At 33.0% G+C, this 27,417-nt stretch overlaps 1 protein-coding gene across 4 annotated transcripts in view; it reads right to left on the reverse strand.

The window, feature by feature from the left end:
* LOC145254651 (FK506-binding protein 15-like) overlaps window positions 1–27,417 on the reverse strand; it is a 125,640-nt gene that overhangs the window by 31,766 nt on the left and 66,457 nt on the right. For all 4 annotated transcript variants that reach the window (XM_080113287.1, XM_080113285.1, XM_080113288.1 and 1 more), the window contains 7 exons: window positions 24,491–24,580; window positions 23,047–23,141; window positions 20,526–20,628; window positions 13,400–13,571; window positions 9,861–9,997; window positions 6,496–6,579; window positions 3,034–3,099 (listed from right to left, as the gene is read on the reverse strand). In XM_080113287.1, coding sequence (XP_079969413.1) covers window positions 3,034–3,099; window positions 6,496–6,579; window positions 9,861–9,997; window positions 13,400–13,571; window positions 20,526–20,628; window positions 23,047–23,141; window positions 24,491–24,580 — 747 coding nt within the window. The remainder of the gene's footprint in view (window positions 1–3,033; window positions 3,100–6,495; window positions 6,580–9,860; window positions 9,998–13,399; window positions 13,572–20,525; window positions 20,629–23,046; window positions 23,142–24,490; window positions 24,581–27,417) is intronic.

Genomic DNA, 27,417 nt, shown 5'->3' on the forward strand with positions numbered 1-27,417 from the left:
GCATTTGCAAAATATCAGTCACAAGACATATGGCAACAAAAAGTTATTTCAATCGTAATAGTGTGTAGCAGATAAGGATTCAATGAATATTGGATGATTAAGATTTTGTTTAATCTTAAAAAGAAAAACACTAATAAAAATAGTTATATAATACACTTTTTAAATACATTTTTCACAGAGAGAGGTATTCTATTTTTGTCTTATGAAATTGTTACATTGTGAATTTCAACATAAGCAAAATAATAATCCAAAGTGTAATAATTATACAAACAATGATTGGAGTAACACAATAATGTTTATTGTATGAATAATGCAAAACAAGAATAGAATTCTAATGAAGGATATATATATATATATATATATATATATATATATATATATATTATATATAAATAATGCTCCCTATCTTGGGTTGAGCATATTGGGAAGTGATATACAAACTGCCATTAGCGTATTAATCGACGCTCTTTGTGTAAACAAATCAAGCAGAGGTATTTAGACAATATCAAAACATTGTTAATTCATTACCCATAGCGCAATGGTGAGAAGCCTTGACTGTCATTTGGGCGGTCGGGTTTTGATCCTGGCTTGAGGCAGTTGCCTGTCTAGCCGCACTGATGAGCTGTGAAACAGCTAAACAGTACTGTATGTGGATGACTATATATATATATATATATATATACTAGCAGGCCACCTGTCATTGCTCGGTCGTAAAATATGCATAAATATTATATTTTAATTCATACAGAAACAGAGACATGTGCATGCGAGCATTATGCGTTTTCTTAAACCGTTCAATTCTTGTAAGAAAAAAAAAAAATACTCGAGTTGAGATTGAAACCAAAACCTAAAGACAGCGAGTCAGCTACGATAACCATTAGGCCAGCTTGATATGATCTTTAAAAAGTGTTTTCTTAACATAATGTGAACGATTTGTGAAACAGTAAACAAGCCGATAAAAATCTGATGACCCCTCCCAAGTACCAATTTTTCAATTTTGACCCTGTAGCAGCCCTTTTTTCCAAATGAAAACTGATTAAAATGTTTCCAAATGTCTGAATACCCTATATACCAAATTTCGATTTTTTTTTTTTAGATCATTAATTTGTTGAGTATATAGGTTGAGAAGTGTCCTAAAGCACATAGACATTCTCACTTTTATATATCTGGGTCTGTACGTAAGTATGGAAGAGGATTCTGCCTACAACGGCATGAGGTCCTTTCTTTCTTGTTCCCTCTGTGTGTCAAACTCTCTTCCTTTGCTAGCTCTCTTCTCATGGTTGTCTCTCTAACTAAGCATTGTTAGTCAGAGATGAGTGCTAGATTGTTCCATTAGAACACCTTCCCGCAAGCTAAATTCTTCCCTAGAAGTTTGCTCTTAACATTGTTTTCTTTTAAGTTTGAACATAAACATTCAGTCTACCCCCCCCCCCCGTTTTGTAATTCTTTGAGTTTATGCTACCTCCATCAGTATTTTATTGCTAATGGGCCATTTAATCTGAAAAGTGTCGTATAGAACTGCTATTGGTAATTCCATATGGTTTTCTACTGTTTCCATATATCAGGGTCTCGATTTGCATGTCTTTTATGGAAAAACGTATTTCCTTTTATTATATAGACCATTTTTCCAATTCTTTCTGAGACTATACTATCCTCCCCAAAAAACTTTGCCGTCTTTATATATTTTATATCAGTTTTAGTCATTTTTTTCCCCTTTTATTACTTGGTAATATCTTGTCGAACACTGAACATATATTTCTTGTAAACATAATTTCAGCCAGTGTTAGTATTTTGATTTGGTTTTATTACTCTGAGTAATCAACTATTTTCATCATTCTCATTTCCTGAAGTCTCTGTAATTCATTGTATATCATTTCTAATGATGAAAATAGGAATTTTCTTTTTGGTTTGAACACTGACCTTGCATTGTCCTTTAACTTGAATTTTATCTCAGTCTTCGTACAACCCAGTCAGAAAATGCACTTGTAAATTCATTTTTTTAAAATCTCTAACAAATTTTTCTGGTAGTTTAGATTTCTTTATCCCTGACGTTTCTACAAAATGTATTTATTGGTTTCTCCCATAACAAGGAGTATCCATTATCTCCTAAGACTGAAAAGAGGCATCGATAGAGCTTTCTTTAGCTATATAATCTTGGGTGAATTTTTTAGCTATATAATCTTGGGTGAATTTTTTAGCTATATAATCTTGGGTGAATTTTTTAGCTATATAATCTTGGGTGAATTTTTTAGCTATATAATCTTGGGTGAATTTTTTAGCTATATAATCTTGGGTGAATTTTTTAGCTATATAATCTTGGGTGAATTTTTTAGCTATATAATCTTGGGTGAATTTTTTAGCTATATAATCTTGGGTGAATTTTTTAGCTATATAATCTTGGGTGAATTTTTTAGCTATATAATCTTGGGTGAATTTTTTAGCTATATAATCTTGGGTGAATTTTTTAGCTATATAATCTTGGGTGAATTTTTTAGCTTTATAATCTTGGGTGAATTTTTTAGCTATATAATATTGGGTGAATTTTTTAGCTATATAATCTTGGGTGAATTTTTTAGCTATATAATATTGGGTGAATTTTTTAGCTATATAATCTTGGGTGAATTTTTTAGCTATATAATCTTGGGTGAATTTTTTAGCTATATAATCTTGGGTGAATTTTTTCAGAAAATACTTGGCACACTGTTAGTTTGCATATTCTTCCATGTTTTTTTGTTTTGCAATGGAAGGTCTTGGTATATTTTTGGCAACTCTTTTAGGCTATTTCTGTAGGAGGCATGTTTTGTGATTTTGTCTCGTAAGACAGTCTTGTCCAAAATGTTTGGCCAGTTTTGAGGAGATAGAGGTTGTGCTTTAAGAACTTACTGCATTTGTGCACTCTTAATGTAAATATCTCTGACCAACTTGACAGGTAGCAAAATCCCACCCCTTCAGTATAGATGGAATGAATTTGTTTCATTTCTAAATCTCTTATACGCATTATAAACAGCAGCGTGCAGTCATAGATCAACTTACTTGTTCTGTTGTGGTCACTGACGTTTTCTGTGAGTATAACTTCTTCCGTAAGGCTTGTATATCCGCCTGAAAAAAGATAAATATTGTGGTCAGTTGATGCAGTCAAAATACAAAGAGAAAAATAAATTTGAGAAACATTTTGTTGTTCCTCGACAGCAATTTTTTTTAAAATGGCGACTCTTTAGTAAAAAAAAAAAAAAAAAAGCTACTATATAAAAGATGTGTGTTTGTTTGTTTGTTTGTTTGTTTAACCAGCATATCAACCTTCTTTGAGTCATTTAATGCTGTATATAAGGTTTTAAATTCTTTGATGCTTTCGGAGTTGATTTTCGCTGGGTATATTCAGGCAATGTTTTGGTATAGTTTGTTATTTGATGGTGTTTTTATTTTATGGTAAAGATTTGCTCGTTTTTAGAAAATTTAGAATAGTTTTAGGGTTTTTGATTTTTTCAAAGAGTTTTTTTAGTTTATGGCCTTGTAGTAGTGTTGACGAATTTGTGTGAGATCATAGCAGTCAAGTAAAAGGTGTTTCATCATATAAGGTTTGTGACATGATTTACATTTGGAAGGTTCTTCACTTTTTAGTATGTGGGAATGAGTTATATATGTGTGTCCTATCCAGATACGTGAAGACTACTTCTTTACGTGATTTTCTGGGATTTAGTAGTTTTTTTTAAATTATAGACATAATTTGGAAAAAGTTTGTTGTTTTGGCAATTGTTCCAGTATTTTTTTGTAATAAAATTGTTTATTGAAGGTTTGTAGTCTGTAAATGGAACCTTTACGTCACTTATTTGGAGTTTGTGTATGTTTGAATCTCCAGTTAAAAATTTGAGGCGACTAAACTAACACCCACAAAGTTGGTATATTCGTGATCGGCATTTCCCTGGATGAATAATATCTAAAATGTAGAAGAAAGTATTTATTCTTTGAGGGTGAATTGGGCCAGGTTTCATCAGTAAGGTCATTTTTTTCAATGATATTATATATTTATTTGGGGAAAAAATGCTGACTCCTGCTCCGAGGAATTTATTATATGAAACAGATAAGAGAGTTTGTATTATTTGGATTCTTCAAACTATTATTCTCATCTTGAGTGTCATTTTGTTCAGGGTGATGTAAACTTTGACCTTCTTCAGGTATTAAAAATGTTGTTGAACTCTGGAATCTTTCTGTCGAACTGTAGAATCTGCATAAAATTTTGAATGGAACCTTTTATTCAATCCCCAAGAGTAGCATGCTCTCGTTCTGTAAGCCATGACTGGGTAGAAGTCCTAAATAATTTGCAATTGTCGCCCGCACTAAGAATTAAACTTTTAACCCCCCCCCCCCCAGAAGTTTAACTTTTACAACTAAATTTTTGCCAAATACCTTATCAACTGCACTATGGGTCCTTGCGGACAATCTTAGTCATAATTTTAAGAACCTTATTTTGTTTCATAGATAAATCTTACTATTTATTGTATATCACTATTTATTACTACATGTTATTACTGCGGACATATTTTTTTATATATACTATTACTATATATCTATAAAAGTGAACGTGTGTGTACATTTCCCTACGCAATAATTCTGTCAATTTTAAGTCTACAGATTCAAAATTTGATATACAGAGTACTGAGATTAGGGAAAATCTTTGTGATCGGTATTTGGTAAAAAATTTGGCTGTTAAGGAGTCAACGTTCAATGCTTTGACCTTCGAGAACTCTACCAAACTCCTCCGACAATTTTGGGTCTAAACACTTGAAATTTTAGATATAGGTTCTTTGGACATGGATCTAACTTAATAACTTGATTTGAGCCCAAAACAAATGTTAAGAGGTCATAATAGGGTCAAAGTTTAAAAGATTGACCGCTTTTTTTTTTTTGCTCAACATACACCTCCAAACACCCGGGCAACGCCGGGCTGAAATGCTAGTATATATATATATATATATATATATATATATATACACTATCAGTTCTGATTAATAGTTCCTATATTGTGTTAAATTCTCTACTAGGTCTACTTGGTAGTTGATCGTCACTCAGCATATGCAGTGCTTCTTTGAATCGTCTTACTTTCCGACGTTCTTCTGTCCTTAAGTTTTACTCCATCCCATAAAGTTAGATAGTTTCTCCTTTTCCTTCCATATATGGTCAGCCATAACCAACTTTTTAATGTCTCCACGTATTACATTACTTTCGATGTTCCTCTAACCTTACTTTTAGTGGACGACATGTCTCACTTTTATATATTTTTTTTTTTTACATTTACATGAAATCTCATACACACAGTTCTTAGTCATGATTTTACTGTAGGGGGATTGATTTGTACAAGATTTTTTTTTTTTACAAGTGAATCACCACTTATCAAGGCCCAGAGGCCACTCGAGGATAAGGGTTAAAGAGTGTACAGTGGTCAAAAGGACAATATCATAGTAATCATTAGAAGTGTAAAATTGGTAAATTGGATTACTTAAGGGGAACGGCTCATCAAGAACTTGTTTATATTGGACTTGAAGACCGATGTATTATAGTCAGCTGGAAAGCAGGTAAACGGAAGAGAGTTCCACAGGTGTGCACTGTGTAGTATTAATAAAGAAGCTTTGTTAATGGAATCTAGGTTAAGGTACAGATAAAGAGTGGGGGGAAATGTTTTTGCAGAATTGAATCGAGTCGCTCCTGAATACTGTCCTGATGTTATATAGATTACATATTCTTTGAAGTTTTTCCGATAAATTGTTCATGTATGGTAGACAAACCGTCGTAATGTTTTGGGTGGTATCTTTATGTGTTTGGCCCAGATTTTTTGGAACTGATATCATGTTCTCTGGATAGTTGTTTCAATGGAGGGTTTCTCTTAAACTGTCCATCTCCTTTTGATATGCATTGATGTTACTACATATTGCTTTTGTTCGGTGTTGTAGGCAACGGACGATTCCTTTCTTTACATTATACGGATGGTGCGAGTTGAAGTTTAGATACATTCCAGTAAAAGTTGGCTTTCAATATACAGATCCCATAAAACCCTGAGCAATGCGAGTTATCAGCACATCTAGTAACAACAATTTGTTATTATGTTCCTTTTCTATCGTGAACAATATAGATGGACGGATAACGCATAGTTTACATGGTCCAGTAATGCGTGCACATCTTCCAGGTGAGGCCAAAGTATGAACGCATCATCGACATATCGCAGTCCCATTGTTGGCTTTTGAATAATCAATCCTTATCTGAAGTTGTCTGTGTGCATATCTTCACCGAGAGAAAAATTAATTGGATGAAGGAGAAAGAGGAGGTTAGGAAAATAAAAAAGGATTGAGAGAAAAAGGAGGTTGGAGAGAGAGGGAAAGAGAGAGGAATAAAACAAGATACAAAGAAGTTTAAATAGAAATATGTTATACTTTTGTCCCAGGCAACGCCAGGTACCCTGCTAGAAATAAATAAAACCAAAATAACATGGTAAATGCATCACACCTCACTCTGTGTTCGTATTTCATCAATTTCTTCTTCAAATCTCCGTCGTTCTTCCAAAGCTTTTTTCTTTCGGTCACTCACATTCTGACAAGGAAAAAATTTTTTTGAAAATCAGTCAACAAAAAAAAAATAAAAAAAAATAAACAAATAAAATTAAAAAAAAAACACGTAATTTTTTACTATCACACCCATTGTAGTTTAAAAAATAATTCTAATATTTTTGAACGATTACATGTAAACAACCTGAAAAAATTTTTGCAAAAAAAAAAAAAAAAATTTTATATTTTGAATTTAACATGAAATGAGCACCCTTTCCTGATCACATAGCAGTAAATGAAGACGTGTAATGTCCAGTATATATTTTTTGCACACTTTAAAAAGAAATCAAAATATGTTAACAAAAAGGAAAAGGGGTCTTCTTCGTTATTGTAACAAAATTCGAAAATTGAATTTTAAGTGAAACCAATGGTATCTACTGATTTGTCGTGTCGCAGCAATGAAAATGCCCCCAAAACTATGAAAAATGATGAGGTAGAAAAATAATAATTAATGAAAGCAATTTTCGAAGACAATTAGCGAAAATTACGTTTTGCTAAATTGGCCAAAGATTTTCAATTTTTAGAAAAGATTTACCTCCCTTTCGTTATGATTCAAACTCTCTGGTTTCTTTTTTTTTTTGCAAAACTCGATTTTCGATAATTGTTTTTCATTAATAATTAATTTTTGGATATGTTCATTACTGTGACATAACAATTCAGTAGATACCATTGGTTTCACTTGACATTCAATTTTCGAGTTCCGCTACAATAACAAAGTACAGCTAAAAAAAATAAAAAAGGGAAGTTGTGGGAACTTTGTTTCCACACACAAGCGAACACATGAACACAAACCTGTGACATTAAGGTAACATAATTATCGTCCTTTAATTCTGGCAATATCATTCTTTGCCGCAAGGTGGCATTAGCAGACGTGTGACCACAATGCTCCTGTATTGCACACACGCAAAAGACATTTGCACTCCTGCAAGTAATATTTTTTATACTCCTTACCGTATTGAACTATTTCTCACTACTTATGTAACTGTGTATTCATTCTTGGCTCAGAGGACCAAGCGACCTATTTCCATTATCCTCTACAAAGAGTGGGTGACTCCACCTACTAAAAGATAATTCTTTCTTTTAAAGTGGTGAAAAAACTTATAAAAATTTTAATCTATTTCACTGCTTTAAAACAAAGAATTATCTCCCCTTTTTTATTTTTTAGTTCTTCTTCGTTATTATAGTGAAATTCGAAAATTGAAATATTGTTTGGCACTTGTACAATTTAGTCAAGACATAAAAAAATTAAAATATCGAAAAAAGATTATATTGTACGTATCCGTTTTGGACTGAAGATCTCCGAAAAAAAAAATTCATTTAATTTAATCGAGTAGTTTTGTTTTTTACAGCGGAAAAACACGTTCTTATGAGAGCACATTGAAGTCAGCCATTGTGCAATTTGCTGAAGCTGAACATGTCACGGGGAGATAACTCCATGTAAAGTGTCGACACTCCCTTCCTATCTTTAATTCTAGCGTTTCTTCCTAAAAATCAAACCTTTTGCTGGGTATCATAACAAATTGTTTTTCCCTGTAAAAAAAAAAAAAAAAAAAAAAAACTAGATGAAATTAAGTGAAATTTTTTTTCAGAGAACTTTGTTTTATAACGAATACGTGAAATGTAGCCTTTTTTTTTCGATATTTTCATTTTTTAATGTCTTGACTAAACTGTACAAGTACCTATTGTTTTTTTTAGGAAGGGGTTAGGTATATTAATGAGACAATTTGCAATATTTTTTTGGATTCCATTACAATTACCAAATCCATTCTAAATTTCTGATAGCAAAAGCGCTTGAAAAACTACAAACACAGAATAAAACTGATAGCCTGTGCAACTATAAATCCTCTACCAAAAGAGTTCATTGAATGGCAATCATAGGTGTGATTGTAAAAAAATACTCTCCATAAAAAAAAATTAAATTAAAATAAAAAAATAAAAATATGCACTGAACAAAAGCAAATTCTAAAATGAATACAATTAAATTTTTCAAACTACTATTCTTATCTTGTCGATGTAACTAGTTTTCTTCAGATGCATCTTGTTGAATTTCGAAATCTTTACAGAATGTTGAACTGAACCCTTCATTTAACCCCGTTTATTCTCATTAACCATAACTAGATATATTATAATTTTAGCCAAGCGAGATGAGATGTAGTAGGAACATATTTGTTAATAAGAGGTTTAGAACAGAAAACAGTCTAAAAGACAACCAAGCTCATACTATCAACACTAGTATCCCAGGGTTCCATTATGGGCTCAACTCTCTTCCTGATCTTCATCAATGATCTCCCAAATAACATTTTTAGATTATTCATAGATATTTATGCAAACAACACTATCATCTACAGCAACATTTCAAAGGCCGGTAATGACTAAGATCTTTCTGATTCTCTCTCTTCTGATCTTAAGAATGTGGTGCAATGGGGAAAGATGTGGCTGGTTAATTTTAATGCATCTGAAACCAAGCTTGTTTTATTCTATCATTAATACCGACTCCCCTCTGGCCCCAATTGAAATGAATTGCTCTAGTCTTGGGGAGGCTCCATGTTTTGACAAGCTTTTGGGTCTGACTTCCTGATCTGAAATGGAGCACATACATAAATCCATTGTTAAGCTCGCCGGTAAAATGATTTGATCATTGTACCACTCGAGTAGATGCGTCTCACTTCCGATAAAATCCTCTACCTGTATAAGAATCAAGTACATCCTAGAATGAAGTACTGTTGCCAAATATATAGCTTTGAAACCTGGTGCATGATGCCCTTTCCTCTTCCCTGCACCTTCTTTCTCTCAGAAGAGATGTTGCTAGACCGTTTCTGCTCTATCGTTATTTTCATCGCGACTGCTCATCTGAGCTTCAATGTATGACCAAAGTTTCACAAAAGCACTCGTCTAACTACGAAAACTATCAACAATTTCTCCCACTCTCTAACTAAACATGGATTCCATGAACTAAGTTTCTTTCCTAAAACAGCTCGCCTGTGGAACTCTGTTCCCTGACCTGCTTTACAGCTGATCTGCAATATGGTCATCTTCAAATCCAATGTAAACAAGTTCTTGCGGAGCCGTCCCCTTAAATAATCAGATTATACCAAATTCTTATTACTAATGATTACTAGGCTGTTATCCAGATGACTATCATACACCCATTAACCCTTATCCTTAAGCAGTCTTCAGGCCTTGATAAATTGTGACCCTTTTGTAAAAAAAAAAAAAAAAAAAAAAAAAAGGTTTTATTGTGAATTGGTCTATGCATTTACTATTTACCTTTTCAAGGGTTTCGTTTGTCATTTTTAGGTCGGCATTCTCTTCGCTCAGTTGGTTCATTTTGAACGTAAGATTTTTCCGCTGTTGTTTCTCCTCCTTGTATGAGTTGGTCATCTCTTTTAATTGGTCCTGAACCTCTGAAAGAAAACATGGGATATTTAGCAAGAAAACAAAGACAACAACAAAAAATATATGAACTATGTCAAAAGAGATGTTTTATGGCATATCAACCCTCTTTTGGATTGATATGCCATAAAACGTCTTCCATACCAAAGCAAAAATACGGAGAAAAACAATTGCATATTATAATCAAAAAAAAAAAAAAAAAAAAAAAAAAAAAGTAAGTAAAATTTAAAACTTTTAACCCCCCCCCATCAACAGAGAATTAGATCCTGTCCCTGTTGATTTTGTGGTGGGAATTTAGTTCTGTGCAGTTCTAGGAGGTCCATTTTCCTAGCTTTGACTTCTGTCTTTGAGAAGGAGTTAGTTTATTGCTAACTGCCTGAGGCGCCCTCACTGGGGAATGCGGACAGGGTCGCCCAGGCACTTTTTACGGGTAACCCTCCTTTGTGGTGCTGACTTCTCAATCCCATTTTCCGACTCTAGTGTCGCAGTTCTTGCAGTGAAAGAGAACTAAAATCCCTCAATATCAATTCATGGTTTTTCTTATCTATATATAGAAAAGGCAAAACGGCCGCGAGCATTTGTGTATACCCATGAAAGGCTTTTTGCGTTGGTGGTTCTCCCGTCGGTTAGATTCCAGGAGAAATTTTCTTATACTTCCTAGATTGTAATATCTCAGATGCGCAAATGGATATGGTCTCTTTTTTTTTTTGATCAAGTTTTAAAAAATTCTCTCGTTTTGAATGTTTGTTTTACTTTTTTCGTATAAAAAAAGCAAAACTAATTCAATGCAAACGCCTGGCCTTCAGGCCAGGTAGTATCTGTTCTGTAATTCGTCCTCGGTCAATGTAGGGGAAATCCTTTATACTGAGACAATTACTATTTATTTAGATACTGCCATAGTGCCTCCTTTTGTAGGAATCTAGTCTTCCCCCACATTAAAAACGACTTTATGTCTAATTTCCTTTCATAGGAAGCAAATAAATACCACAACAAAAAGCAGGAAGCTTAACTGGCCTGGATTCCTATAATACTTAAGTTAATTACCAACTCATTGAATTCACAGTCCTCTTTGGCCTAATGGTTAGCGAGGAAGACTAATTACCCTACGTTTTAGAGTTCGATCCAACCTTTATCTCCATCTTTTTCTTTTTTTTATTTCGTTCTTTTTTTAAACGTACAAATCTTTGCGTCGTGTTTTGATTCTTTATGTATGTGCGCTCGTGTATGGACCTTCAGCAGCAACTTCTCATTGAATAATTGACTGAAGCGTCGCATAATTTCTACTTTGAAGGTTAGAGTTTGAGGCTCTCTGACCACCCATTCTTTTGGAATTAATTAGAAGTGTTTTCTTTGTTCTTTTACCGTGTTGATTATAACGGGAGGCGTAAATCACGTAACAAAGCAAATTCCCAGCACATCATCACATTCGGTTTAACGTCCGTTTTACATGCTGGCCTGTGTTGGAGAGCTTTTAGAAATTGACTTCCAAACTAACCTATCTCTGGTCAGGTTTTTATTCATCCCTCTTTCTCTCAAATCTATTTTTATCACTTCATGTTTTCCTTAGTCTTCTTTTGTAAACTGAACCTGCTCTCTCAACTGTTCTACATCTGATTCTAGAACTTTTATCCATTCTTTTAATGTGGCCAGATGTAGATGCAAGAGGAGATAATGAGAGTAGATTCGTGAGATGTAGATAAAAAGTCAAAGTGACATTAAACAAATTGCTAACTTGTATTGTTTGGACATTTTTTTGATGAGGATTGATAATTTGGACTACTATTCTCATCTTGGATGTTATATCAACAAGATCCCAAAGGTGACTATTAGGTTCTCAGGTTCGAAAAGATGAACTCTAAAGAGAGAAAAATGTTATATCGACTGAAACGTTGTAAAAAGCCAAGCATAAACTGTCTCATCGACTGAAATATGAAAAAATTTTTAACATAAGGCACAATGGATAACAATCAGGTCTAAGTTAATGCTCAAAGCCAGAATCGCGCTTACGGCAACATAAACTCCGATCTAGGGGAGATAACCATCATAAGTATAGCAAAAATAAACATATTTTGCAAAGTATAATTTGCGACGCTAAAATATCAGTGGAACAATGAAAGAATGTTAAATGAAAAAAATGATTATACGAATACTATAGAGGAGATCCAGAAATTGCCAAAGCAGTTTACGAAAAAGAAACAAGTTAGTGAAACAAAAGACCGTACAAGATACAAGATTTTTATTATTAAATTCAATTTTTACGGTATCTTTTGTTTTTTTAAATTGCTAGATAAAACTATGGAAAAATTAAAAAAAATAAATTTTAAAAAAACCCTACTCCCTCCCAATATTAAAAATGGATTTTGAAATAACGTTATTTCAGCACAATCCTTTCTCTGTAAGAGTACCATTTTTTTTATGTAAATAATCATCACAATTTCTCAATACTTTTTTGTTTGTCTGAATAATTTTGATTAATTTCCGCTTTTCTTGATATAATAGTAACGCTGCTAAAGATTCTGTGCTTCATATGTCCAAATAAACAAATGAACTATAATGCCTGACTTTAAACTTTTAATCATAACCAAAAATTGACAGTTTAAATACTTCAAAATCTCCTTCAAATGGCGAAGTAAACATGTTTACCCGATTATTATTATAATAGATAAAAAAACAATCCCTGACGCTGACTTCAAATGAAGGTTTTTGGTTACATGCCAAAAGACATATCCGAAAATTCATCTCATGGAGTTTCTTTGGCAGAAAAGGGAGAAATATGTAATATGATTTTTTATTTTTGTTAATTAATAAGTTTATTAAATTTTTGTTTTTGATTAATTAATTAACATCGTTTTGTTGTAACAGTTTGTTTACTTTTGTGTACGTTAATAAGCGTCCCAAATTATACCTTGCAAAATATGCTTATTTTTGCTATGTTTATGTTGGTTATCTCCCCTAGATCAGAGTTTTTGTTGACAAGCGCCAGCAGAATTAAGCATAAAGTCAGTTTTTAATGTGGGTGAAATTCTAGCAACTCCAAAAGAAGCACCCTGGATGGGAACGAAATAAAAAAATTGAGCTAGTGTAGAAGTATATTTCGTTCACTGATCAAAGACATAAAAGATGAAGTGTGTAATAATACAGATACTACACTTCACTCTTAGCCAAAAGGCCAGAAATATCTTTTCCAACATTTTGCTTTTGGATTTTTTCTGCTGCTGATTTAAAAAGTTAATAAAAAAGAAGAGAGGAAGGAATGTAAACTGTATGCTCAGGGTTTTAATGAAATCTTCGATTCAAAATTCCATGACGGTTTCTGCCAGAGCTCGGCACAAGACTACAAAGAGAAAAAAAAAATATATTGTGATAACAAATAACAATAAAAAAAAGTTTGTAAAATATAGACAAGTTGTTACCTTCGTGTTGTTTTTGCATTTTCTCAATCTGTTCCTGAACACTTTTACTGTTGTGGTTCGAATTCATCAAGGTTTGTCGAAGTTCACTTTCATTTTTTCGAATCTGCGCGATTTCCAGTTGAAGTGAACTGACAGTTGCAGTCGATGAGCTAAGCTCCGTAGCCAATTTAGCCTGGGATGAGAAGATTAAAAAAAAAAAAAAAAAAATTTTTTAAACACACACACAAAAACAGCGAAGAAACCAGGTAAGATTTTAATAAATTAAAATCTAAACTACTAGCTTTTAACCACCGACTGTGCAATGAAAACCTTTCAAAATTATTATAAAAATTGTTGAATTTTGGATTCAATCAGTTCGCCGTTAACAACGCCATGGACTGCATTTGATTATTGGCCGCCATCTTGGTTACTGCCAATTACTGATCTGAACTATGCCACCATCTTTGTTCAACATAATGTCTTAAAACTTAACAGGTTATGCGCCCAGCCATCGTCTTTTCTTTGACGGATCGGAATCTAAATTTGAATTGTGGCAGGTAAAATTTATGAGATATCTAAGGATTCGAAAACTACACAAAGTGATACAATCTCCAACAGAGAATCCAAATGACCCCGAATTTCTCGAAAAGAACACAACTGTTTTGGCAGAACTGATTCAATGCTTAGACAATAGAAGTCTGTCTCTGATTATGAGACACATTGGATGACGGACGGAAAGCATTGAACATATTAAGAGAACATTATTTATCAAAAGGGAAACCGAAAATTATATCACTATATACAGAATTAACGTCTCTGAAACGTAACAAGGACGAAAGTATTACCGACTATGTTATAGGGGAGAAATAACCGTCAATGCCTTAAAACTCTCAGGTGAAATAAGCGATAGCTTGTTGATATCAATGACCCTCAAGGGACTTCCAGCCTATTTTAAACCATTTACAACTGTTATAAGAAAGACAAACCCATAAATTTCAGCAAATTTAAAGTGGCATTGCACAGTTACGAAGAGACTAATCGTATGCTTGTGGACAATAATAACTCCAGCAATATTATGAAGTTCAAAAATGAAGTTCGAAATCAGAGACCACCAAATTACGCATGTCACCACAACGTATTCTCCAAAAGTAATTTTCCCAAGAAAAAGAATAAAATTATCTGCTATAATTGTGGACGACCCAACCACAAAAGCTTCCAATGTCGATATAAACGCTCAAAAATGGACTCCGTAAAAAACGTTGAGAACTTTGAGGAAGAACATACATTTCTATTCACATGTAACTTTGACAATACCACAAACGGTAAAAATCTCCTTGTAGACTGTGGGGCTACAGCACATGTTATCACCAAGGAATCTGATTTTATTAATTTCGATTCAAACTTTAATCCACAAAGTCATTTTGTCGAACTTGCCGACGGTATTCAAATAAATGTTATAGTCTTGAAAAGAGGCGATGCTAAAATATCCCTAAAAAAATAATAAAGGCGAAATCTGTAACTGTATTCTAAAAAAGGCTCTGTTCATACCTACATTTAAGCAAGACATATTTTCTGTGCAGGCTGCAATTAAAAAAGGTGCGAATATAAAATTTGGCCAAAACAAGTCAAAATTGATATACCCCAATGGAACTGTATTTGACATTAAAGAAAATGGCCGACTATATTATTTAAAAAGTATGGTTCCCTCAAAAACTGCCTGCCATGACTTAGAAACCTGGCATAAAAGTCTAGGACACTGCAATACAGTTGATATTAAAAAATTACCAAATGTAGTCGAAGGCATGAAAATAGACGATTTGCACAGGGGAAAATGACAAAATATATAAGCCGAATACCAGACAAAAAAGCTCCGAAAATTCTCTCACTTGTGCATTGTGACTTAGCAGGTCCGATCAGCCCGATGGGGAGAAATAATCTAAGGTACGTTTCCACTTTTATTGATGATTTTTCCGGTTTAATTATAGTTTATTTTCTAAAAAAGAAATCTGACACTATCGTCGCCACTATGAAATATTTAGCTGATATTGCCCCGTACGGTTAAGTAAAATGTATTCGCTCAGACAATGGGAGTGAATTTACTAGTAAAGACTTTGAACTTCTATTAATTAACCACCGTATTAAACACGAGAAGTCTGCGCCGTATTCACCCTTCCATTATGGCACCGCTGAAAGGGCATGGCGAACCCTTTTTGAGATGATAAGATGCCTACTTATCGAATCGAAATTAGTGCATAGTTTATAAACATACGCTTTAATGGCAGCAGAATATATCAGAAATAGATCGTTCAATAAGAGGCTAGGAAAAATGCCATATGAAGCGTTTTGCGGTGTAAAACCTAAAATGAACAGAATGCATCTGTTTGGTTCTTATTGTTTTGCATTTCTAGAAAACACCAGTAAACTAAATACAAAAATGAAAAAGGTATTTTCGTAGGTTACGATAAAAACAGTCCGGCATATTTAATCTACTTTCCAACCAACAACGCCATAAAAAGGGTTAGCTGTGTAAAATTCAATGATACATTAAATTAAAAAAATGGCGATCCAATGGATGAAAAATGTGAAATATTACCTAGCATCTTAATCGATCACAATGAAAATATTAATAACGACGTAAATTACAGTAGAACTTCTGACGAAAATATTAAGCAGACACGTCGATACCCAATAAGGGAGCGAAAAAGGACAGACTTCTTAAAAATTGAAAAGATACAAGATTACGCCATGGATTACTGTTACTTGTTGAACAGCGCACTGGAAAGTTATAATGAGGCAATTAATTCAGAAAATCACCAAGAATGAGAACAAGCTATGATATCCGAATTGAAAGCTTTATCTGAAAATAACACATATGAAATAGTGGCAAAATCAACAGATAAAAATATAATTTCTTCACACTGGGGTTATTCCAAAAAATATCACAGCTTCTGGCAGTGAAACTTAAAGCAAGATTCGTTGCAAAAGGTTTTTCACAAATTTCTGGAGTGGAATATTTTACATTTTCACCAACGACAAATTTAACGACAATTAGAATTTTATTACAACTTGCCGCTCAATACAATTTAAAAATATCTCAAATGAATGTAAAAAATGCTTATTTAAATGTTCTGATTAACTGAAATCTACATTTACCCTCCAGAGGGATTTAAAATGAAAAATAAAAATTGGGTGTGAAAATGAAATAAATCGTTATCTATATATATAAAAGCGAAAATGTATGTGTGTATGTATGTACGCTTTTCCTTGATGTCCACAAAAGGCTTCTTTCAAAGAAGCGCTTGCTCAGTTCACAACTTCTTAAAACTTTTTATATCATCTATAAATTGTAATATCTCAGAGTTATCCACGGAGCTCGCCTACATTCGGTTTTCGGTATAAAAAAAAAGCGAAATTCGACTAACACAGGCCGAAAGCCAGTTGTCTCAAGAGAGACAAGTAACGTTTGTTCAATGTCGACTTCGTCATATCAGACTGTAGCTTTCATTTCGCTCCTCCTAATAAACAGGGAGCGGGTTTTTAAAAACAAACAAACCGATTTATTCACCTCATTCAAAACTGTCCCGCACAAAATCATAACTGCTGAATACCTATCGCCGTCACGTCAATCAAAAACGTGCACCTGTTTTTTTTTTAAACACTTTACTATTTTCCAACTGCGCATTGGGAAGGCTTTGTTTTTTTTCACATTTTCGGGTTTTTTTCACATACCCCGAAAAACACCCGGGCAACGCCAGGTACCCCTCGCTAGTATGAACTTAAACAAAGTGCACACAATTGGAATTTAACACTCCATAATTATTTAATAGAACAGGAATTCAAGCAATGTCCCGTAGACGCGTGCATGTATACCAAAAATGTAAGTAATAAATTGTTGATTTTGGTTTTTTGGGTTGACGATATATTACTCGCCTCAAACTGTGACAACACTTTAAGAGATGTTAAAAATGAATTAAATAAAAAATTTAAAATGGCCGATCTTGGACGACTGTCATGGTATAAAATTTACCTGTGAAAATGAAACTATAACTATGAACCAATCACGATATATTGAAAAAATTCTTCTCAAGTTCAGAATGCAAGATTGCAAGCCGCGTTCAACTCCCGACGAAATGGACATAACTAAAAATATAAGGACCAAAACAAAATCCATCGATAATCAAATGGTAGGCAGCCTCATCTATTTGATGACCGCAACAAGGCCTGACATATGTTACACTGTAACAAAGCTATCTTAAAACTTATCGAAATCGACAATTAAGGACCTTAATCGTGCAAAACAAATCCTTTGTTACCTAAAAGGACCCAAGGAACAATCTTTAATATTTAAAAGTCTACATATCCTCTAAATTTAGAAGGATTTTCAGATTCAGATTGAGGTAACTCTGAGGATAGAAAAAGTATAACGGGGTATTGTTTTAGACTGTCAAAGACTGGACCTATGATCTCTTGGAAAACTAAAAAGCAACAAATTGTTGCCCTTTCTACTTGTGAAGCAGAATATGTGGCTCTTACTCATTCCGCGCAGGAGGCAATTTTTCTGAAGACCCTTCTAAAATCTATTTTAAAACCAGATCTAAGTAAAAAACCTATAGTAATTCATTGTGATAATCAGAGCAGTATCTTATTAGCAAATAATTCTATGATTCTGTAGAAAAGTGTCCAATTGAAGGTGAAGTTATTAATGTTTTTATCCAATTTTTCGATATTTGTCGTCTGAAAGGTCGAATTTCAAAATGATACTGATCTAGTAAAAATCCGCCGCCTCTGTCAAAAGTTTTAGGCAGCCATGCAAACATACATTTATATATTGGTAACTCAAATTTTCAACCCAAACTAATTAAAAAGCTTGCCCTACCGCTGAATATACTTTATGTAAAATTTCAAATGTTGAGACCAGAAATTGTGAGTAATTTGGTAGAGACCGCAGCGGTCAAATTTAAAAAAAAAATTTGCCCCCTATTCTGACCTCTTAACATTTATTGTTTTGGGCTCAAATCAAGTTATTAAGTTAGATCCATGTTCATGAAACCTATATCCAAAATTTCAAGTGTTTAGACCCAAAATTGGCAGAGCAGTTTGGTAGAGCTCTCAAAGGTCAAATCATGTAACTTTGACCCCTTAACAGCCAAATTTCTGGCCAAAAACCGATTACAAAGATTTTCCCAAATCTCAGTACACTGTATATCAAATTTTGAGTCTGTAGACTGAAAATTGACAGAGTTAATGCATAGGAAATGTACACAGACACTTTCACTTTTATAGATATATAGATTAACTATTAATTTTTTATGACTATAATATGATAAGCATATGTAAATTATAAGCATATGTTTACTATGTTTTCCATTTTACGATGTTTACTTATGACTTTGCATCTTATACACAAAGGATTAGTCTCTTGTTATTTTCCTTTTTGGATTAATAGTCAACATCTATAATATAAACCTGTTTAAATCTATACTCCTATAAATTCGTTTTTCTTTTGTATGTATTGATATTCATATTAAAAACCCTGTTTTCTATTTATTTAAAAAGAAAATACAATTTTCTTATATATGGGTTGTGGGATTGCATTCACTAGCAAAAGATCTAGCTAATTTGCATATTCTTTTAAACATTCATTTTAATTAATTCCCTATTAGTGTCTTCGGTTTTCTTATGGGATGATCATCTTTAGTTAATTATTACATGTAATTATATTCATGCAGATATTCTACTTGATTTAGACTTGCATAATATTTGCGTAAAAAGTTTACAGTAAACACAAAATTGTTTCCATATATATATTTATGTATACGTATATATTTTTGTTTACTCTATCTATATATCTATAAAATTGAACGTGTCTGTGTGTGTACATTTCCCTATGCAATAACTTTGTCAATTTTAAGTCTACAGACTCGAAATTTGATATACAGAGTACTGAGATTTGGGAAAATCTGTGTAATTCGTTTTCGGCCAGAAATTTGGCGATTAAGGGGTCAAAAGTTCAATGATTTGACCTTTGAGAACTCTACCAAACTCCGACAATTTTGGGTCTAAACACTTGAAATTTTAGATATGGGTTCCTTGGACATGGATCTAACTTAATAACTTGATTTGAGCCCAAAACAATAAATGTTAAGGGTCATAATAGGAGTCAAAGTTTAAAAAATTTGACCAGAGATAGGGCAAGCTTTTTAATCGGTTTAGGTCGAAAATTTTTAGTTACCGATATAGAAATGTATGTATGTATGTTTGCATGTGTGCCTAAAACATTCGAGAGGAGACGGATTTTTACAAGATCAGTATCGTTTTGAAATTTGACCTTTCTGACGACAAATATCGAAAAATTGGCTAAAAACATTAATATCTTCACCTTCAACTGGGAACTTTTCTACGAGGGGGGGGGGTCGCTTTTTTTTCTGATATTTTTGGAAGTCATCTCTCTCCTTTCTATTGTCTAGCCTTAATTTAAACCTACGTCACTTCCGGTTTGGCGGTGGTCGTAACGACAAAGACGACAGCCCCCCCCTTCTTTTTGTCCTTCGTGGTACGGGTTCGAGCCTGCCTTTCTACTACCACCTTTTAAAAAAAATTTTTTTCTTTTGCTCAACACACATCCAAACACCCAGGCAACGCCGGGCTGAAATGCTAGTGTATGTATATATGTATGTATGTCTACCTAAAACTTTCCAAAGAGGCGACGGATTTTCACGAGATCGGTATCATTTTGAAGCTTGACTCTTCGGACAAACAAATATCGAAAACTTGGCTAAAAAAATTAATTCCGTCACCCTCAACTGGGCACTTTCTACAGGGATGGGTTGCTTTTTTCGCTGATATTTTCCAAAGTTATCCCCTCTTTTTGATTGACTAGCCTTAATTTAAATCTACGTCACTTCTAGTTTGCCGATGGAAGGACGTCATGTTTTTTTTCTTTGCACATTCTTTTCCTCCTTCGCAGTACGGGTTCCAGCCTACATGCCTACTACCATTTTTAAAAAAAAAAGTTTTGCTGAACACACACCTCCAAACATCCGGCCACCCAAGCTAGTTTATATCTATGACACAGGATGAGATAACTATTCTTGGTGCATTGATTACATAACACACATACCCCCTCTCCCCCAAAAGGTCAACTTACCTTCTCCTGTTCCAGTGTGAGCACTTTGGACTGTGACAATTCGGACGTGTTTCTGTAAGAATCGTTTCGCTGTTCAAGTAAGGAATGACTCTGCTCTACGCATCTAAAAACACAGACAAAAGAAAACTTCATTTCATGGGCTCTTAAATATTCGTTTCATTCAGACACAACGTCAGTCGAGAATAGAGGTTAATATTTTAAAAAAGTAATTTAATAGTATTTATTTCGATTTTATTTTTAATATTTTGACAAATTTAAATAAAGAATATGATTTTCAAGAGTTTATTTTATATTTTCAAGAAAATAATAGAAATAAGGCCTTTTCAAGAAAATAATAGAAATAAAGCCTTTTCAAGAAAATAATAGAAATAAAGCCTTTTCAAGAAAATAATAGAAATAAGGCCTTTTCAAGGGAAAAGTCAAAATTCAAGGACTTTTCAAGCCTGTGTAAACACTATAAGGAAAACGTAGTAGAAATGTACACAGAAGAGGATACAGTAGCCTAACATCTGTCCAAATTCACTTTGAATTGTTTCATTGTTGTTGCATTTATTACTTATTGTATTTGAAGTGATACATTTATTACTCCACTTGGTAGTCTATTCCAAGGTTTTAGAATTTTGATGAAAAAAAAAACCCAAAAAACGAAAAACAGTTATCTTTCAGGTTAATCAAAATCGGTGGTAAAATTGTTTCTTGTAGTGTGTGATAATTACTCCTCTGAAAATCAACGGTTTAAATGAGGGATCAAATTTGGACTTTGCAGAAGGGATTTTTTGTTTTTGCTAATCACACCAACCTAAGCCCCCCCCCCCCACTAAAACAAAAAAAGATTCTACTTTTTGGTGGGTAAGTAAATGCAAACAACTTGAAAAAATATCCAAAATAAAGAAAAAAGAATTAAGAAAAATTAAATATTTTAGATTTTAGTGACGAATCACTTCCCTAGATAGATTTAATATTAAATAAACACCCACTGCTTGGTCTGTTAACAGTAAATGTAACCAATTGTTTTTTTTTTTTTGTTTTTTTTAATTTTCTTTTAAACAGAAAAGAAAACTTCATAATTTTATGGCTTTTGAATTACTTATGTCATTAGCATGTTTCTCAAAAGTCCAACGATCAAATTCTGAAGCTTGACATTCTCAAGCAATATAAATTAAAATAAGTTCATAGAAGAGGCTGCCTAGTCTGCTACAAAGAAGGTAGACTTCCTCTACAGGGCTAGAAAATATCTCACACCTGCTAGTAACTTATATGTATAAAAATAACCTTTAACCTTTACATGGAATATTGTTGCCGGATCTGGGCTGATATGGCAACCACTATTCTTGGACAGAGTGCAATAAAGAATTTGTAACTTAATAAATCTTGTACTGTCTGTTAAGCTCCAACCGTTGTGGCATCACCACAGCAGTTTCGTATCTCTGTAGGAAAACCTTCACAGAATGTGTTCCAATGAACTTAGTGCACATATCTCAATGAAAATACCCATGATTAGCAGCAAATTGAGACAATGAAAAAGGCCAAGAGGAAGGTCAAAGACTTGGTATATAGCATAATAATATTCACACACCGGTTCTCATCAGATCACCAAAGTTAAGCAATGTTGAGCCTGGTCAGTATTAGACGGGTCATAATTTGGGAATACCAGGTGCCATACATAAGAGGACGTTGACGCTGCAAGAACTGCAAAATCCTAATGTTGTCATCTTCCCTGACTGGAACATATATGCGACTGGGGATCACTTGTGAATTTGATATTTCCTGACCCCCTCCCCCACTACTTCAGAGGAAGCGGGTTCAACCGACCTTGGGTGAATGCCACTTTTTTTGTTTTATTCATTTGTTTAAAACCTAGTAGAGAGACAACCGCCACAGTCAACTAGGTGCTACATGTCAGGGATAAATAAGTTCAAATGAAACCAAATAGCGTTCCTCTTTGAGGAATGATCAAAAACTTTGATCTTCATGAAAAGTAATCACTAACTTCTATTATATTGATTTTCATAATGGACTAGCAGAGCTCCCTGGCATTGCCCGAGGCAAAAGTGTATCATAACTTCTATCCCTTTCTTCTTTGCCCAGCCCATTCCTGACCAGTGAGGGTTGAGGACGTGTTGCATGAAGAGAAATGATATATGAATGATAGAATAGATGTGTATGACGAGTCTTAAAAACTAGACTAGACCTGATGACCTCGAGGTAAGATTAAACCTGGACAGTATAAGGAGTTGTGTGGAAACAGGAGACTTTGTTGATATGGTCATATTGAAAGAATGGATAAGCGTTCTTGGGTTAGTAGATGTAGAACAGTTAAGGTAACAGGTTCACTTCACAGGAGAAGATCAAGGAGAACATGTAAGTAATAAAAATAGAGAGAAAGAGGGATAAATACAGACCTGGCCAGAGATAGGTTAGTTGGAAAGTAAATTTCTGAAAGCCATGCAACACATGCTAGTATAAAATAGCCATCAAACCGAATATGAAGATAATGCAACTAAAAATTCCTCTCACTTACTTCTGGTTTTGCTGCAAAAGTTCAGCAATTTTACAATTCTGGCTTTCCAATTTGGTTCCACACTCGACCAATTCTTTCTTCAGGTGTTCATTTTCCTACAAATCAAACAGTAAAAAAAGGACATTTAAAAAAAAAAAAAAAAATCAAACTAACAATTTAAAATCAACAAATTTGGTCTGCAAGTTTGTGGGAATCAATAGTGCTTAATATTACGTTTCTGAATTTTTGAGATAAGGATTGATTATTCGTATCATTTGGATTCTTCGGACTACTATCTCATCTTGATGAGATCAGGACAATAGTCCAAAGAATCTGAATTAATTTCAAACTACTGGTATCCTATGGAAATTCCACAACTGATTTCATTGAAAGTAAAATTTTTGAAAAATTTGCTTGAAATAATCGCTTTAATTATTCAACTAATGCAAGGGAGACAATCTCGATTCTTGCTATCATTTGTTGTTAGTAATCTCCCTTGACAAAGAAAAACTTGGATTTTGTTTCATTGTTTGGTGCTTGTTAAGATATAGTTGATAGATTTTTGAAATATTTGATTTTATATGAATACAATATTATAATAATAAATACATAAAAATAATAGAAATTAACATTATGTCCAACAAACTTAAGTGTGAAGCCCTGTTGACTTTATGGTGGGGTGAGAGTCGAGGCTCTTTCTAATCGTCTATGATACTTTGAGATTAATTTTAGCCGGCCCCTTTCACTACAATACCACATTTATGGACCATCTATGAATTCTGACGATGCTAGTTGGATATTTCCTCTCTTTGAGGATCTTCCTCTAGTTGAAACAATATGTAAACTCATTCTGGACTCACAGTAATAAATTTCTTATATACTGCTCTGGCTACACATTGAGCACTCTATTCCGTTTTTTTCACCACTGGTAAAATATATATATATATATATATATATATATATATATTTTTTTTTATTATTATTTTATATCTCATTAGAGAGAATCTTTGATTTGGAAAATTTAAGTGTCTGATGCGTGTATTTACAGTATATGATGAATGATGGGAAGTGGGGAAATCAAAGAAACACATAAAAGAATGAATAAACCAAACAAAATGCATATTAGGGTATGTTAGTAAGCCCCCCCCCCCAACCTTGATCCAAATGCTAGATTGGCCACTCTTTTCCAGGAGGTCGGTCTCTAGATAAGAGTTGCGGCTAGGTGGGGATATGAAAAGATGGGCAGACCAAAAAGGAATACGGTGGTGACCTCTGAGAAGCAAGACCTATGAGGATGGTCGGGACTTTGATCTTAGCTTGAAGGCCAGATCTACTTATGCTATTTCAAACACGAGCGTGACAAACTAACTGTTAAAGATGTGTGCATGCATAACTGAATGGTTGAGAAAAACAAATTCTGGATACATCGTTACGCCATATGCATGAGAAGATGACACTGACTCACCTGAACGATTCGTTGAATATTCTGCATTAAAATCGACGTTTCCATGGAAGGAGCCGAATTAAGGTAGCCAGATACACCAGAGGTTTCTAACTGGAAATGTAAAAATAAAAAATCAGAAATGTTGATGTCATTTCATTTGTATGGTAATCGGTATAAAGATTCAAAAGCTGATGACAAAATGATTTTCTTGAAAAATAAAATAATCGTTTTTTTTTTTTTTTTTTTTTTTTTTTTTTTTTTTAACTTTCATCCCAAACAAAGCATATTGTCACTAAAATGTAAGGACCAGATTTAGGGGGGTCATCCTAAGTAACGAGTTATGCAACAAGATATTTGTCCACATTACATTTAAATTTCAACATGTTGAAACAGTTAAAGAAATGGAAAACAGAGATGGAATTCCAAAAGAAAGCTGTCTAAGAAGAGAATCTATTAGAATAGTAAGTTTGATGACATCTAAGTGTATATGAACACAAATAAAGATCATTTGTAAAATTAAAAATTGATTATTAATTTAAAACAAGAACGTGTATACATGTACCTAGCGACTAAACATAAAAATATATATGTAAAAACATGTGCATTATTTAAAAAAAAAATACAAATTATGCAACGGGGATGAAGCTTGCTTTTTTTAATTTTTTTTATTAAACGAAACTTCATCCCCGTTGCATGAATTTGATTTTTTAAGAATACTAAACGTTTTTGTCATATATATTTTTATGTTTAATCGCTAGACAAATGTATAAACATTCTTGTAAAAATAAACTTTATTCAATTCTATTATTTAGAAATAAATAAATCAGCGGTACAGCAAACAGTATTTTATCAAAGCAAAGTCAGTTTCGTTTAAGAAATAAAAAGCCAACTTCATCTGTTTCATAATTTTGATTTTTAATGCTAGGTAAATGTATAAACATTGTAAAAGTAAACTTTAATCATATTAAATTTATAGAAAAAACAATGCAGCAGTACGCCCAACAGGTTTATGAAAAAATTATTTTTTTTTATTATAAGTTCAGAAATGCATGAATAATAAATATAACGTAAGATTATTGTGCACCTACCGAAAATGGCAGCGTGTTTAATAGTTGGTGTTTGTTTATTTGGTGGAATAACTGAATGTTGAAAGTGTAGAATGAATACTTCTCATCCAATCAGCAGCGGCAAATATTTTGAAGGGAAAAATCATTATTTGTGTCAGCTGTAAGGGGTAAGAGTATGTGTTTGTGTAGGAGACCTGTAGTCAGTTAATGACGGTTAACACCCAAGAAAAGTAGGAAATAGTATAAAAGAACTCAGTGTAGAATGGTCGGTAAAATGAGGGTGAAATTTTAGCTACTTCCTCTTAAGGTTAGGACAGTGATGGTCATAGCGCTCCTTGGACTAAATGTAATTTTTTAATATAGCGAAATAATGTGTATGTAATTGTGATCTATAGCTAGATAACGTAATGACTAATGACGTAAACATAGTAATTTTTTATGTGCCATCTATTGTTCCAACCTAAGGTAGTTTCGTCCAGAGGGGAAAAATTGCGTCTCCTTTATTATATACAAGATGGTAAATAAAAAAAAGTTTGAATAAATTTAAGAGAAAAATAATTTGATACAGAAAAAAAAAAAAAAAAAAAAAAATGGCATATGCCATGGACTCTTAGCTTTTTATCTCTATCTATAATATAAAATTGGGTATGTTTATATATTTGTATGCACAAAATTAACTCCTAAATTAATTAACCATTATGAATTTTGGAACATAGCTTTTAGGTGCAAGGCATACGAATGTGGGCTATATTTAATTTTAGTTTAATGCAATGAGGATAAAAAGGAGGTATAAAATTTTAACAATAGTTATTAGACATTAATTAATAAATATTTCTCAAAATTCAGTTTTTTTAAACGATTTTATGGAGCACATTATGGGCACAACCACCCATTTGAAAATTTGGCTGCCTGACTTTGCCTGGAACATGATGTTCACTGCCAGATTGTGCAGAGTGTCACCAATGATCAAATTTTAACAATGGTATGAACCAGAAATAAAAATAAATAGAAATCGTAGATGAAAAAAAAAAAATGATCTCATTTAACTTTATTTTATTATTCATTTAATGTTTCATGGCAAACATTATTTTATGCAGAAGGAGGTGTTACTATAACCATTTTTTATTTTCAGTTTTGATAGATAATGTTTAGCAAAGAAACATTTTTTTTTTCAAAACAAATTATGTATTTTTTGATCTTTGAAAAGTTTTTTAAAAAGTTCAAAGAAGCAAAAAATTTTATTTTTAAATTTTTTTTTTTTTTTTCAAAATTTTCTTTTTTTTGTCAAGAAAATTTGAAAAGGTTTGTATATCTTCAGCCACATCTGTCACCTCTCTTTACAATGATGCATGTAACGCCACATGTAATACAATTCTTTTTGGGATCTGATTAATTTCTTATTTTGAGGAAAAAATAGCACTTCTTAAATTTTCAAAATAAATTATGTATAGTTTTTGGTCTTTGAAAAGTTTTTTTAAAAAAGTTCAAACAAACAAAAAAATATTTTTCAAGTATTTTTCTTTTCAAATTTTTTTTTAAAGAAAATTTCAAGAAAAGGTTTGTGCACTTCTAACCACATCCGTCGCTTACTTTCTTTGCAATGATGCATCTAATGCTACATTAATACAATTAATGTGATTGGCTGATCGGTGTCTTGTGTCAGATTAGAAGCAAACTCTAGCAGTTAACATCATGTTCTGAGTGAAACCAGATGGATGCTTATATACGTCTGCTTCAAAAGCTGCACAAGTACCAAAAATTCAAAAATATCAAATTTGCATTAAATTTGATTCATGGTCATTATACACCAATTAATCAAGATTCACAGAATTTCATCTTTAAACTATTCAGCGTTAAATTTGAAAGATTTTCTAGAGAACA

Source organism: Euprymna scolopes, chromosome 30 (assembly GCF_053919585.1).
Source record: "Euprymna scolopes isolate OS-2025 chromosome 30, ASM5391958v1, whole genome shotgun sequence".
Classification (NCBI taxonomy): Eukaryota; Metazoa; Mollusca; class Cephalopoda; order Sepiida; family Sepiolidae; genus Euprymna; species Euprymna scolopes.